The 15,106-nt window shown below is 47.9% G+C and overlaps 6 protein-coding genes across 6 annotated transcripts; 4 read left to right on the top strand and 2 right to left on the bottom strand.

Annotated features, from left to right (window-relative positions):
* Nucleotides 1–928: 928 nt before the first annotated feature.
* Nucleotides 929–2,232, top strand: FIESC28_11702 (uncharacterized protein; the record flags this gene model as incomplete). The annotated part of the gene is made up of 3 exons (XM_031165819.1): nt 929–1,026; nt 1,073–1,291; nt 1,341–2,232. The coding sequence occupies 3 exons, from the start codon at nt 929–931 to the stop codon at nt 2,230–2,232; spliced, it is 1,209 nt and encodes a 402-aa protein (XP_031010127.1).
* A 185-nt stretch (nt 2,233–2,417) lies between these two features.
* Nucleotides 2,418–3,689, bottom strand: FIESC28_11701 (uncharacterized protein; the record flags this gene model as incomplete). Its single annotated transcript, XM_031165818.1, has 1 exon — nt 2,418–3,689. The coding sequence occupies one exon, from the start codon at nt 3,687–3,689 to the stop codon at nt 2,418–2,420; it is 1,272 nt and encodes a 423-aa protein (XP_031010126.1).
* Nucleotides 3,690–4,803: 1,114 nt separating this feature from the next.
* Nucleotides 4,804–5,643, top strand: FIESC28_11700 (uncharacterized protein; the record flags this gene model as incomplete). The annotated part of the gene is made up of 1 exon (XM_031165817.1): nt 4,804–5,643. The coding sequence occupies one exon, from the start codon at nt 4,804–4,806 to the stop codon at nt 5,641–5,643; it is 840 nt and encodes a 279-aa protein (XP_031010125.1).
* Nucleotides 5,644–5,690: 47 nt separating this feature from the next.
* Nucleotides 5,691–6,670, bottom strand: FIESC28_11699 (uncharacterized protein; the record flags this gene model as incomplete). Its single annotated transcript, XM_031165816.1, has 2 exons — nt 5,691–6,494; nt 6,620–6,670. The coding sequence occupies 2 exons, from the start codon at nt 6,668–6,670 to the stop codon at nt 5,691–5,693; spliced, it is 855 nt and encodes a 284-aa protein (XP_031010124.1).
* Nucleotides 6,671–7,073: 403 nt separating this feature from the next.
* Nucleotides 7,074–8,202, top strand: FIESC28_11698 (uncharacterized protein; the record flags this gene model as incomplete). The annotated part of the gene is made up of 3 exons (XM_031165815.1): nt 7,074–7,076; nt 7,239–7,276; nt 7,335–8,202. The coding sequence occupies 3 exons, from the start codon at nt 7,074–7,076 to the stop codon at nt 8,200–8,202; spliced, it is 909 nt and encodes a 302-aa protein (XP_031010123.1).
* A 2,796-nt stretch (nt 8,203–10,998) lies between these two features.
* On the top strand, nt 10,999–14,694 carry FIESC28_11697 (uncharacterized protein; the record flags this gene model as incomplete). Its single annotated transcript, XM_031165814.1, has 3 exons — nt 10,999–11,057; nt 11,175–13,253; nt 13,308–14,694. The coding sequence occupies 3 exons, from the start codon at nt 10,999–11,001 to the stop codon at nt 14,692–14,694; spliced, it is 3,525 nt and encodes a 1,174-aa protein (XP_031010122.1).
* Nucleotides 14,695–15,106: the final 412 nt, after the last annotated feature.

Below are 15,106 nucleotides of genomic sequence, written 5' to 3'. Positions count from 1 at the left end.
TAAAATAAAATAAAATAAAATACACTCTGTGTTTCTTATATCTGGGTTGTAAGTATGGGCTGAAGAGCTCCAATGTACCTCATAGTCAGCAGAGCTTCAAAACCGCCAGGGGGCAATGCCAGGCTAATTTAGTATGGAGGTTAGTAGCATCATTATCATTCAACACATGACAGAGGAGCAAATACCCTGGGACCTCTCTGTCAAACAACAACCTTTAAGTCCTTGCCGTCGTAAAATAAGATTTGATTTGCCATCATGACGGGGAGAGTTAACAGTCCACCGCGTCGCTTACGAGCTTGCGCTCCATGCGCAAGAGTCAAGGCCAGATGCCATTTCCGAGATGAGAATCAGACGACACACATTTGCGATAGGTATTTAGAAACAATTCGTTCCTTCTTTTATGGGTATGAGAGTAACCTGATCAAGGTGCGAGGCTTTGGAAAAGGAGTGTCTACCGCAGGCAACAAGTAATCTGAGGAAGCCACGGAGAATTGATCAGAGTAGAGAGTAAGGCCAGACCCGTTCATATAGGATCTTTGACTGACTTCGAATTTTCTTAGGGTTACTGCCAAATCGCCAGGCCTTTTATCTGCGTCAAATAAGGATGTGGATGGTAAACGGCTTATGTATGTTTTGAGACGAGCCTTGACTAACATTAAAACCAGGTAATATCCAACAACTAAAGGAACCGCAAGATACCCAAAATACAAATTCAGATCCATCAACTGCTTCTCAACCTTTGTTCGGATTTTCATGGCCGCAAGCAACCCAGATACTAAATCTCTTCCGCAAAGAGTACATCCCTCGGTTTCCCTTTGTGCTCATCAGCAGTCATCACACAGCACAATCGCTATATAAACACAACCCGTTCTTATTCCGGGCAGTCATGCTAGTCGTGGCACCAGTATCTGAAACTAGAATCTGCAAAATGAAGCGTAATGTGCTTGCATACTTGGGTTACAGAACGTTAGTCGAAGAAGACATGACTCTGGATGTCCTTCAGGGTATACTGGTGATTATTGCTTGGTGAGTACTGGCTTAAGGTGACTGAGTAAATGCTGATAAGATATAGGGCACAAAAGTGTCATGTTGATAATAGCCAGGTCATTAACTTGGCGTACCTTGCATTGGGATATGCGCATAACTTGGGGATCACTCAAGATACTTCACTATTTTCCGCGCAGAAGAGTGACCCCGAATTCCCTGACACCGAAAGGGTGAACCGTAAAGAAGATCCTTTTTCAATAGAGAAGAAGCGCACCCTTCTTGGTCTCTACTGTGTACTATCGATGTAAGTATCCGTGTCGATCACTGGTGAATGCAGATTTAACACATGACAGCCAATCCGCAAGACAATCGCGGCCAAATCCGTTACAGACACCATACATCGAGGATTGTCTCAAAACAATCGCCCAAGCCGAATCCTCACCTTCGGACTCTGTAGCAGAGCACATTGTCCGTCTCATTCAGATGAGCGAAAGACTCTCAGAAGGGTTTGGCGAGCCACATGAACGTACACTGTCCAGGCCGTATGCTTTCCTCCTCGAAGGCACTGGGAGACGTTTCCACTCCGATCTGAGCCGCTTATCGGAATCAATCGCGTATCCCAATCTCGCAAGCCACAGTCAGACATTTGAGATGCACCGCTTATATCTTCTTGTGCGGTTATATGAACCTGCGATTATTGTGGCTTGTCATCCAGACGAGGGAGTGTCTCAGTTCGTTTATCTACTAATATGTCTCCGCAATTGCCTTGAAGCTATGCAGTCTTTTTTCGATATCTTTCTGGACTTACCTGTTGACATGGTTTTGCGTTGTTCGATAGTTACTGTTGACCAAGTATTGTTTGTCATGTTGCAAGCGTCACATCTGCTTCTTGTTGACATTCCTGATTGGGATGCTCAGTCCGCTCGGCAGACATTAGATTTCGGTGCTATATTGAATCGCATGATAGCACATTTCGAGAAAGCAGAAGAACTGCGCAAGATCGAGATGAGGGTGTTTGTTGGTTTCACACAGGAAGAAGGCCGCGAAGATGCCATCAGCAACATTGCCAGAATCACGAAAGAGATTCAGTGGTTGAAAGCTTGGTTTGAGGCCAAGATTCATGGGCGCCATATGGAAGCTGTGTCACTGGTTGAACTAGGAGAAGATACATCTGAAGCGCTAATTAAACCGAAGTGGTCGGTAGGTCTCTTAGAGGAAATGCCTTGGAACATTGTCTCATCTTAGAGACGTCATGTCATCGATATGGAACTTATAAGCAAGATGTAGTGTGAAACGATCAAATACAACTACAGGGTATAACAAACTATCAGAAATAAATGACAAAATCACAAAATAACCCCAGAAAACGCCGACATCGTCATATAAGCCGTGCAATCGTATCAAAAAATCTCATCTCGTCCATTGCCATATCACGATTCCCCATTCCCGCCCAAAGACTTCTTATCCTTAATGAGGCAAGGTTCAGACTCGTAAACGTCTGGATCTTCCAAACTGTCATCTCCTGAAAACTCGGACTGATCATCACTCGACCAAGAGAAACTGTCTCCTTCTTCAAAGAGCTCCGAGTCGTCTGTATCTTCATCGAAGACCCCTGTAGCGAACAACTTCCAGCAATTCGGGTCAGTCATATCGAGACTCTCGAGCCTTTTGCGCCATTTCAATTGAAGCTGTCCTTCATCATCGTATGGCATCTGTCTCATCCAGCTTGTCCACATCATGATGTTACTAGACGCTGTCATAGAATGGACCTTGAACCACTCGTGGTGCGAAACACGGCAAGTCGGACAGCCTTTCTCTCGCTTCCTCTGGTTCCGTAGTTGACAGTGTACAAGCTTCTCAACCTTGACGTAGTGCTCAGCTGTGAACTGGACAATGATTTTGGGTTCATATCCACACTTTGCTTTCCACTTCTTCATGCGTTGGTCAACATTCTGGGCGTATCCAATCTTGATATAAGGGTCAGGATCGCGGTATGTCTCGGGGAACGTGTAAGCGTAGATGTAGCCATCGGACGGCTTTTCACTGTCTAGGAGGGGACGAAGGATGGCGTTTTTCATGTGCTTATTTATCTCGGTGATGGTCCAAGGATCTCCAAAGTCTTCGAATTCATGTTTGAAATAGGACGCTTTGGCTGCTGAGTTCTTGTGTGGAGTGGGAGGAGTAGAAAGGATGGAAGTCTTGGCTGGAGTGGATGGTATCGATTGAGATATACGTCGATGTGCCGTTTTCGTGGCAGATTCATCATTCTTGGGGTTAACTTCATGCTTGACTGCCACAGTCTCGGTTTTGGGGGGCTCTTTGATGTCCGCTTCGTCAATGGTGTGTATGTCATCTTCTTCCTTCTTGACAACCACTGTTTCAAGAGGCTTAAGGATTTTCTCCCAAGATGATAGTCGTCGAGGTGCTTGGCCTTGGTGATTTCTTTGACACATGATCAAATGAGCCAATCGGTCAAGTATAGACTCAGAAACAGAGAAGCTCTCATGTTCAAGGACATCATTTAACAGAGAACTGATAAGCTGGATATTTCTTTTGCTGATGATTTGTCCGCAGCGTCTCTTCTTACTTAGAGATTGACCATGGCAGACGATCTGACCTCCGCCATCAATCTCAAGCAGGTCCCTGAGAGCGGAGACAGTAGTTGGCCAAGTTGTCCTGAGGGTGGCAGTAGTAGGGATCATCCTGAGAGTCTGGGTTGGGACGGTGATAGGTCGTAGGGAACAGGAACTTTCAATGGTTTCTATGCCAACATATTACTCAAGTCGTAGTCTCAAATGATATATAGCCAGATGTCTTCATGGCTAAGCGCCTTGAGAGAGGCAGTGTCGTCCTGGAAGGCCTCCTACATGTACGTCTTGGAGGCTATGGTCATGAATACGGTCGTAAGACTTCAGCTTGGTGGAGTAGATATGCGCAGCAGGATGTGGTATGGTGTGGTCTCCTGTAGCAGAACGGTTGAATTACATGACTATATAGTTCCTTCCATCTCTGATGGTCTGAAGAGTTCATGACTGAATCCTTCCTTCGTAGCTTCCAGTTCCCAGATGCTCTCGATCCAGACATAGTGAGAGTATCTCTGATGAGTTTGATTATTTCAACGGAATGATTCTTCATTTTGAGTTGGGACTTTTGACTGCTGTTGGTGTGGTATCCCAAGACGTGTTGGCCGTCTGTGTTGTTGGTACCCCCTGGTCTCGAAACTTCTGCGCCCCTCTTGGTCGCAGTATCCGAATCATGAGGCATCTGAGAGCGCTTCCAGGCATACTGTTCCTCGAGTCAGCCTAAAATAAGTGCTTCTCATCATTGGCAGATTCTCTTGCATAGTCTTCAGCAAGTTCGCTAGAAAGTTGTCACAGCATCACAGCCACATTCGCGGCCCGTCGCGAGCAGTGGATGCAATTGAATGACACCACTTCTTCAGGGTAAATGAACGAGTTAGTATGGGCTTTTGAATCCTTGAATCAAGGCATTACTTTTCTTTGAGTTCTGGAGAGCTTCATTGACCAAGAATTAATTATCATGGCTTGGACTACTTTCATACAGTATGAGAGGAGTCAGCCAATCAACTAATACAGCTACAGACAGCTGTAATCAGTTGAATAAACCGCCGAATACCTCTGCAGATAATCTGTAGTGCTATTAACTTCATACATTTTAAAAATACCTCAACCCATCAAAAGTAGGCATTGACTAGCGTCAATCTTGGTTGTTAATCAATTATTTCATCTCTCACTAGCCCTCGATATCATTCCCTTAATAGTATTGTGATAGTACTATTATAACTGCCTTCCCACCATGTCCTCTGTTGAAAGTCAGGTCGACAGCGCTCAGCGCATGTACACTGAGCGCGCCCAGAATTATGAAGACTCATGGCATCCTGACTATAGCAGGCGCTTCATGGAACTTGTTCCCGTTCATTCCGGCGATTATGTCCTCGATCTTGCATGCGGAACTGGCCTAGAAGCTGTCATTGCAGCAGGCCAAGTTGGTGATGAGGGAATTGTGATTGGCGTTGATATCACCGAAGCAATGCTTGCAGAGGCACGCAAGAAACTGGATCAGAATGAGATTCTGGCTCGTCGCATCAAGCTTGTTCAGCACAACGTCACCAACCTGTCCGGTTGTCCTCATGTAACCAAGAGTAGCTTCGATCTTATCCTGTGCTCGAGTGCATTTGTTCTCTTTGACGACCCATACAAGGTTGTTTCCCATTGGCGTGAATATCTGAAGCCTGGGGGAAAGGTAACTATTGATATTACCCATGAGTATAACCTCCGTGCGGGAATTTTACTCGAGAACGTCGCTCGGCGAATGGGCATGTCATTTCCATCGAATCGAAGCTGGATCAAGTCGAAAGATTCATTTAGTGATATACTGAAGAGTCGGGGATTCGTTGTCGAGAAAGTCGAGAGCTTGGAGAAGGTTCCCGGTCTAGGCTCAACATTTCTCAGTCTGGATCAAGCTGACGAGCAGTTTGAGTTTGTCCTCAACGGACCTCTTACTGCCTCCATCATCACGGATGAGTTGAGATATAAGGGAAAAGAGTACTTCAGAGAAGAATGGAAAAACGCTGCAGTAGATGGAAAGGTTGAGGTTTCTGATACCGTCTACGTCTATGTCGCCAGAAAGGCTTAATATAATATGCTGCCAAATAAATAATAGACTCAATCCAGCTGCTTAGCTCACATCTTCGCCTTAAATTTTCCGTACTTGGGCTCAACAGGTATCCTCGGGTGATCGCCAGCGAGCTTCATTCCAGTAACCCGCTCAAGCTCGTCAACAGCTTCAAATGCCCTGCCAAGATTCACCTTAATCGTCCGCAGCCCCTGTTTCCGAGCTTCCTTAAGATTCTCCCCAATATCATCAAGAAAAGCAATCTCCTCTGGCTTAACTCCAGCGTCCCAGTTTCGACCTTTCGCACGAGGTGACTGCGCATTGGTTTTGGCAAATTCGTCTACTTTGGCAACGGCAAGCTTATACATGGCTGGGTCGGGCTTTCGAATTCCAACGTGAGCTGACGATACAAATACGTCGAATATTTGTCGAACAGGTTCATCGAAAAAGTGATCGAGGTGAAGCTTGTGGCCAGGTGGGAAGATGACAGTGTTACTTAAAGCTGCCAGGATAAACTGCCCGTTTTCTCTGAGCTTCTTCAGTGCCGGGAACATCCAAGGGTCAGGGCTGTTCGATACAGTCATCATTTCATTGAATAGCCATTCTGCGTCGATCGTTGGCACAGGCGGTGTTTCTTTTGGAAGGCTAGGGGTTTTGCCTTGCTCTCTCTTATAAAAAGCTTCCCATCTTGCTGGGTCATGAAGGTCTCGGCTGAATCCTTCGAAGAAAGACTTATCCATAGGTATTTCACCTTTCTCCAGTCGGTGCCAAAAGCCGTTAGGGGCGGTTCGAGATATCGAGTAGTTGACCCATCCCGGAGGAATGCCCAGGCTTAACTCATAATCAAGGATGGCTTGGAAAGGCGATACAACCTGAAGAGGTCAGCGATGCAAACACATTGAGCTTCAATACAATTCCGTTCTCAATAAATGACAGAGTATGAAGTTGAAAAGCCAATGATGATGGTATAGTAAACAAAGGCTCTTTAATCACTTACACAAACACCACCAATATCAAACAAGAGAACCTTTGGCTTACTGTCTGACATTATGATCACTGTAACAGATTGGAATCAAGGGTGACTGAAGCAAGGAAGATGAGTGATATACTTTGATCAAATATTGTATAAATTAAGCTGTCCAAATGAATTCAAGATGTCCTCGAGATATACACCCCAAGACTCCACCGGGGCCTGGGGCATCCGAGGAGCCTCGGCAGATCCCCCATTAATTGTATCTGGGGGAGATAAGATAGTTGAATACTCACGTGACCTTTCCCTCGAGCTCGTCCCCAACCCAGGTCCCAGTATGGTAAAGAGCACGCTAGTCTGTTTTTGGGTAGTTAGGGTTAAAGCAGATTCACCAGTTGCACCTTCCATAATTTTTATTCTTTGTTCCTTGCAACTCACCAAACTTCTACACTCAAGTCGTCGTTGAGCCAATACCGTCAAGATGGTAAGTTGAGGCCTATCGCAGGGGAGTTTCTTTGCAAAGGAAACCCCCTGATGTTTTCTTTTTACGGCAGAAATGCCAATTGCTCTTGGAAGAGTCACCGCAAGATGCTTCGGAAGAAGAGCAAATCTGAAGCGCAAATTGCTGACTCGGGGATTTTAACAGCCTTTCCACAAGTTGGTGAAGAATAGCGCGTACTACAGGTGAGTTTTTGCTATTTCCATTTTTTTGCTTCTGAGAAATTTGCTGACAATTTTCCAGCCGCTACCAGACTAAGTACAAGCGCCGCCAGCAGGGCAAGACCGATTACTACGCCCGAAAGCGCCTCATCACCCAGGCCAAGAACAAGTACAATGCTCCCAAGTACCGCCTGGTTGTCCGCTTCACCAACAAGGACATCATCTGCCAGATCGTGACCTCTGAGATCTCTGGCGACAAGGTCTTTGTCTCTGCCTACGCCCACGAGCTCAAGGCCTACGGTATCGAGCACGGTCTCACCAACTGGGCCGCTGCTTACGCTACCGGTCTCCTCATCGCCCGCCGTGCTCTCAAGAAGCTCGGCCTCGACGAGGACTTCACTGGTGTCGAGGAGGCTGACGGTGAGTACAAGCTCACTGAGGCCGCCGAGACCGACGATGGTGAGCGCCGCCCCTTCAAGGTCTTCCTTGATGTTGGTCTGAAGCGAACCTCCACCGGTGCCCGTGTCTTCGGTGCCATGAAGGGTGCCTCTGACGGTGGTATCCTCGTCCCCCACTCCGAGAAGCGATTCCCCGGTTACGACATGGAGACCAAGGAGCTCGATGCCGACACCCTCCGAAACTACATCTTCGGTGGTCACGTCGCTGAGTACATGGAGACCCTCGCCGATGACGATGAGGAGCGTTTCCGATCTCAGTTCCAGAAGTACGTCGATGACGACGTTGAGGCTGAGGGTCTTGAGGACCTCTACACTGAGGCCCACGCCGCCATCCGTGAGGACCCCTTCAAGAAGGCTGAGTCCGACGCCCCCAAGAAGACCAAGGAGGAGTGGAAGGAGATCTCCAAGAAGTACAAGAGCAAGAAGCTCACAAAGGAGGAGAAGGAGCAGCGCATCCAGGAGCGCATCCAGGAGATCATGCAGCAGGATTAAAAAGTTGCTTTATCTCATTGGGTCACGGGCATTTGAGGATTGTTAACCTTTGCATTGGGTTTGGAGTTTCGAGGAAAGGGAAGATCCATAAAAAGGATCATACGAATGAATTAACAAAAATATACCTTCCAGCCAAATTCCATAGTTTTGGTGAAACGGCATCTCAAAACTCGTGTTTCTGCCATTATTTTTGTGTGTGAATGAAAAACCCCACCTCTTTGTGGCAACTGCCCCACCAAGTAGAATCTCCCTAATCTTCAAAGCCTGAACTCTTGGCTCATCGTCTACTACAGGGTAGGTTCCGTAGCATTCGTTTAACAATAATGAGAGAACTCGAGTGGAATCCAGCAGCAGTGAGATCCTGTGTGTTCATCACATTCATCGAGATTCTTGAGTTTCATGAACGTTTGAAAGTCAATATCTGTTCGGGTTAGTTGCGACGGGAAGTCTGCATTTAGTATCAGTTAGGTTTCTTCCAGGTGAGTCGGATTACATATTCACAGACTGCTGACTACCTGAAAGGAGTGAAAGAATGTACTGAACGTGTGTGTAAGTAATGGCGAGTTGGTCGTATTCTTCCCTCTGACAGAATCACTTCACCTACTTGCGTTTGAGGGACTGAGGCTCGATCGCAGAAACAGTTTTGGCTCTTCATGGTAACCGCACAATAAGATCCGGAATTGAAGAGACGTTCCTTTCTATCGGAGACGGGTAATGTTGTGGGTACTGTATAATGGAGAAAGACCCTGAGAGAGTTGAGTTGAGCCTGAAAGCTGAAAGTACGCTAAACAGCGGGTTGGTGAGTATTTCGAGCGATTCATGCCCTGCTAATTTCCGCGGACAACAAGATTGGTGATCTCGCCTCGCCTCCCCGGACAGTATCTAGATTCCGCGGCCGGTGATGATTTCGGTGGCGCGTGCAAAGCGAAGAGCGAAAGGGGACCGGACGTAACGTTTTCGAACCGGCCGTCACTGTTGGCTCCGAAGCGGATGGATCCGGTGGGTTCTTGACCATGAGCGAATGATGCAATCGAGTGAAATGAAGATCGGATGCATCCTACGAGATGGACCCTGCTTTAAGAGACTGAAATAAAAAAGGCCCACGTTGATTAAGGGTTCATTGATTCAGTGCATAGGTAATGTCTCGGCGCATACGGATACCAGGGCCAACCTCGGCATTGATGGAGACTCACTGTACTAAGAATATTCATTTGTTGTGCGATGACATCTACTGCCAAGAATTATGCCATCTCAGGGCCCTCTTAAGATTTGCAATACAGCACAAAACATTGGAGTAGGTAAGGTACCTAGCCTGAGTAATGATACCTAGGGCAAGTTTTCGGACTCAGGTCTCGAGAACAAAGCGTATCATGTTCCCCTTGAGTAACGTACCTGTCACAAGATATAGTGTGTTTGTAAGAGGGCTGTGACGTCGTTTGTTTGTGCTTCGCTCATCATGGGCTGAGTCGAGGGGATTTGCATCATCGGAGGTTGCACCGACCATGGTTGATCTCTACCTTGTGCGATGCATATCGAACCTGTTCACCACTGTTGCATGAAGTCTGGCAGAAAAAGAGAATAGGGGAACTCATTTGTTAACTGGATTACCTAAACCGTGCTCACTTCGTCATCGCCTCGCAGTATTGTACTGTATCGTATCCTACTCACTAATACAATCCGCCATCTCGTCTCTGCACTGACGTTCATTTCAATGCTAAAATTCCGTGCCCGGGTCCCAGGGCCCCGATAAAACCGGGGTCAGGTTAGGTCCAGTCGGTTCGGTACATGCGGGTTGATGTTGAAGTACAGGTACCTACAGGGCACATATCCGACCGGCTACGTGACGGGCGGCTGTTGCTTCCCCTCAGATCCATCTCAAAAGCCTCTTTTACCCGTCCCGTTCAGAGACAGATACTCGTTTCGTCTCTATTGCATCACAAACTAAACTTGAGTTTCGCCTCGAATAATCAGGTATTGTTTGGGGCATATCATAGGACCTCCAGCATCGTACTGTAACACTCGAGATCTTGTCGGACCCTGAATTCGCAGTGACTTATTTGTCAGGGCTGTCATCCTTGATCAGCAGGCAAGGTTCGCCCTTTTAGTTTCTTGGTCAGCAGCATAGCACAGTAATTAGAAGCCTGTCAGCCTTTTGCCTCCCGACTTCTTGTTCATCCATCCATGAAGGTACATTAGTGTCAATCGTTGAAATGCTTAATGCCTTATTGGCATTGCTGATTGGGATTTCTGCATCGTAAATGTCCTGGACTTGCCTGTGCCTTAGATCAACACGCTCGTGACAAACCTCTACCCCGCTATTGGATATGTCATAATCATCGCCTTCAGTACAGTACAGTACCTAGATGCTTCTACTCTCCCAATTTCATTTCATATCTCCTCATCTTTCATCTTCCATCGTCATTGTTCCATGCCAGGCCGAGACCGCTCGCGCATAGTCCAGACCAAGCCCACTTCAAGTACCTGTACTTCGTAACCCGTTCTCGGTATTGTACTTGTTCAACCACCAGGTACCTTAACCTTGTCTAGCTCTTTACCTTACTGCCGACTATACCTCATCCAGCCCACCAAGCTCGTCTCCAGGATTCGCTAGCCATCCACATCCCATCACCACCTCACTAATCATTATCTCTCGGCCTCTGCTTCTCTCCTCTTTCCTCACTCGCCTCGCTCTCCTTTGACCGACTACAACATTGCTTAATCTGTATAAACCAATATCATCGAACTCACCATTATTTTACTCGAGTCTTCACCTGCCGTTGCGGCTCCCCTCCCACTATGGAGCAGGTTCATGGCGTTGATGTCAGCTGGATGACCCATGGTGCTTCCAAAGGCAGGTTCTTGAATCGCCACTCGCACTCAATTGCCTCACCACGAGATGCGCGTCGTCTTGTTTGTTGTGATGCGTTGAATCAAGATCTGGAGCTAACACGTTGAACAGATAAAACAACTAGGAATTCACCACCAACCAAAACTCCCTCAGCAGCTCTCCCACGACAGATCCCCGGCGCAAACTCGAGACCGAAGTCACCGGCTTCGGCCCCTACAGAGAATGCTTCCGTAGACTCCAACACCTCAAACAATGGCCAAACCACAACACTGAATGGCTCTACTGCCCCTAAAAGGCCGTCACGCTCGAATTCTATAGACAAGCAGACCCCTCCTGGTACTTCGCCTCACCGTCGCAATTCATGGTTCTCCAATATATCGGCCAAATTCTCTTCCTCCGGCACACCGCCAGCCCCTGGTCCTCCTTCGCCAGCTCCTATACCAGAATCGTCGCCGGCACCATCGCAAGATCCTGTCCCGCCAAAGCTACCCCAATCGAAGAACGCCGTTCTACCGCATGCCACGAAACCTGAAGGTGATGGACCTTACATACCAGCACCACCCAAGAGTGGCCAGCCCGGATTCTTGGGTATGTTCCGTCGCCTCTCATCTTCCAACAGTGGCGCTCTTACACAAAGCGGAAAACTCGGTCACGGTCTTGTCGACAGGGTAGTTTTGAATGTGGACCAGCACAGAGAGAGATGTCCTATACAAGAGCTCTCTTGTGCCAAATTAAGAAGGGTTGCATTTTGCGTAGACGTCGAAATTGCGCCTCAGCCCAGATACGTCGATGGTGACTCGCAATTGCCCAAGACAACCGACAAGACACAAAAGAAGAAGTTGGCGGAAAAAGGCGAGGGGGAGGCCCTTAAGAATCCAAAGGCTGTGGAAGACCAGAAAGAAACCAACGGAGAAGTAAAGAAAACAGGAGAATCGCTGCCAAAGGAACCTGAAAAAGAAGGGTCCGAGGCTCCTCAGCAGACTTCGGAGACGGTCAACGGCAGCCCAACTCCCCTCTCCGACAAAAAGGAAGAAAATACTAAGAAGAAAGAGAAAAAGAAGAAGAGCGAGGAAGAACGCAAGGCCAGGAAGGAAAAGAAACGACAACTTGCAGAAGCCAACGGATCCATTCCTATGGAAATTTACTATGATAGCAGCGATGATTCGGACAAGACAAAAACGCCCCCGAGTGCTCCCAGTGCTCCCCAGCCTACCAAGCCCCAGACAGCACCGACAACGAATCCGGTTCGAGTGTACCGAAGATGTTGCCAGCTACGGGAAACACCGATTCTTAAGAAGATCACCGAACAGCTCACTGATACGGCCAACTACACTGCTTCGACTGGCACAGTCAACAAGCTCGACCTTACTGATTACTGGCTACAACTACCAGATCTTGTAACTCTGGGTGACTATTTGGCAATTGTTCCAGTCAGGGAGATATTATTAGAAAACAGTGGTCTGGGCGATGAGGGCTTAAGAGTTATTCTGGCTGGCTTACTTGCTGCCAAGCGACCTGCCATAAAACGACGGAAACACAAAAACGACGACGAAGAGGAACAAGGAGGCGTGGTGGAGCGGCTTGTTTTGAAGAACAATAAGATTGGTCCCGATGGATGGAAGTATCTTTCGCTTTTCATCTATCTATGCCGGTCGCTCAAATTCCTCGATATCTCGCAGATTCAGTTCCCACGTCAGCCTCAAACTCCACAAAATGGATCACCCAACAATGGAGTGCAAGTACCTCGAAGCATATCGAATATCTTCTCCAAGGCCTTGGGTGAACGCCTAGGAGGATCTACACTCGAGTTAGTTAATCTCGGTCAGGCAGGCCTGACCATGGAACAACTGGGTTCGGTCGTGGACGGTCTAATACAGTGTGGTGTTAAACGACTCGGCTTGTCGCACAATCAGATCGATGCAGATGGCATGAAACACGTTGTCAGGTTCCTTACCGAAGGCCACTGTGAAGGTCTGGACTTGGGTGGAAATGATCTCGGTCAACATACTGAAGCTCTGGCTACGGCAATTGAGAACGACACAACTTTGTGGGGCCTGGGCATGGCTGGCTGTAACTTGACCCCTTCAGCGCTTTGCAAGATCTTACCTGTAATGGTCAAGCTGCCAAACCTGCGGTTCTTTGACTTGTCACAGAACCCGGCTTTGTTCCAGTCAACACCCAGTGCTGTTGGTCTCCTCAGAAGGTACGCAAATGGTTCGCCCACAAATGTGACTGCACGTTTTCTAACTGCATTTAGGTATTTGCCCAAGATGAAGGTATTAAAACGTATGCATCTGGAAGATGCTGCCATGACACCAGAACAAGCTATTGCAATCGTCGAAGTACTTCCCGAAGTGCAAACGCTGGCCCATATTAACATCACCAACAATGCTGAGATTGTCAAGCTTGCAGACGCAAGAACGGAAGAAGCACAGGAAGAAGCTTGCGCCCTCTACGCCTCTCTGCTTGCTGCAGCTCGTGTCTCCAAGAGCCTCATCTGCGTGGATGTTGAAGTACCCAGTGAACATTCAGGTGAGATTGTCAAAGCTATGGCTAAGCAAGTTGTTGCCTACTGCTTGCGTAACATGGAGCGACTCCCCGATACCGACACTGGCGCGGTCATGGCGTCGACACTTGCCGAAAACAATCTGGAGGCTGGCGATATGAAACTGCCACCATACCCCGATGTCCTCGCACATCTTGTCGGGCATGACGTGCTGGATCAAGACGAAAGCGACGACGATAACAGTTCCGCACCCGACGAAGATTATGTCATTGGGGGTACTGGTGTGGTCAAGGCACTTGCTTGCTGTTTGAAGAACCGAGGCGATGAGTCAAGGAGGCAGTCTGGCGAATTCATCCGTGATATTGAGAATGGAGCAACAAGTCCAGCAGCGACACCATCGGCGAATCTATCAACAGGAGGAAAGGCCAAGGATATGTCGAAACACTTGTTGATGGGAGCTCGTAAGATTCGAGTTCGCCTTCAGCCGGCACTTATCAAGGCGAGGGCCAATTCTGATGATGAGCATAACCTGCGCAGGTTGACATTCTTGGACGACACTCTGCAAGGCATCATCAAGCGCTTTGAGGACGAGTACCCGGACACGCGCGAGGATACAACACCCCTAAGACGACCGCGTGCTGGAACCAAGGGAATCGAGGAATATCCTACGACGTTGCCTCTGGAGGACTCTGCAATGGCTCTGTCAGACAACGAAGACGAGGGCGAGATCCATGCAGGTAAACCGCTTTCCAGGTCTAACTCTATGGCCAAGATATTGGTCGAGGAGGAGGGACGAATTCTTCGTGCTGGTCATCGCTTCCGTGCCGGATTTATCAAGCAGGAGCAGATCGACCTGCTCAGCACAATCGACGATATCGGTTCTGATCCTAAACATGTGGGAATGCTTACCGAGATGGCCGAGGATATTGGCGGGGAGCTTTTGGAACTCGTCAAGAAGAAGGGTGCTGTGAGAGCCTTCAAGGAAGACAGGGATGTCGCGCTTAAGTGCATGGAGGCAAGCGACCCAGAACACTGGGATCGGTTTGTTGACGCCCAGTACAAGTCCCGTGCCAACATTAGCATCCCTCCTGCGGCAAAGCAGGGAGAGGTGGCGGATGAGAGTGCAGTTGCTGATTAAAGTAGTGGATAGTGGATTGTGGATGGAAGTCATGAAGCTTGTTGAGATGGTAGTGGAGCAGAAGCTCGTCTTATTATAATTATATGTGGCCATAGCTGGTGTGTCACTGAGATTAGATGATGTGTTGGGGATGGATGGACGAAGCCAATGCGTTGGTTAGGTACCATTTCCTGCTTTGTCCCTTTTTTGCTTTGAGCGGGGAGTTATGAATATCACCTCTTTCAAGAGAGAACTGGCTATACCGATTACCAATACGAGGATGGGATTTTGAACAGGTGCAATATTTTCCAAGAAATAAGCAATCATCTCTGTGTCGTGTGAGAATAGACGTTGCTTTTTGGATAAGGGGCGTTGCTTGGGCAGCTCGATAACTGTCCAGTGAGGTTTCTCGACGACGCTTTAATCTCGTATA

The sequence above is a fragment of the Fusarium coffeatum genome (genome assembly GCF_003316985.1).
Source record: "Fusarium coffeatum strain FIESC_28 chromosome Unknown BRIP53273_contig_466, whole genome shotgun sequence".
NCBI lineage: Eukaryota > Fungi > Ascomycota > Sordariomycetes > Hypocreales > Nectriaceae > Fusarium > Fusarium coffeatum.
The sequence above is the reverse complement of the archived record's forward strand: the minus strand, read 5'-3'. Positions and strand labels throughout refer to the sequence as shown.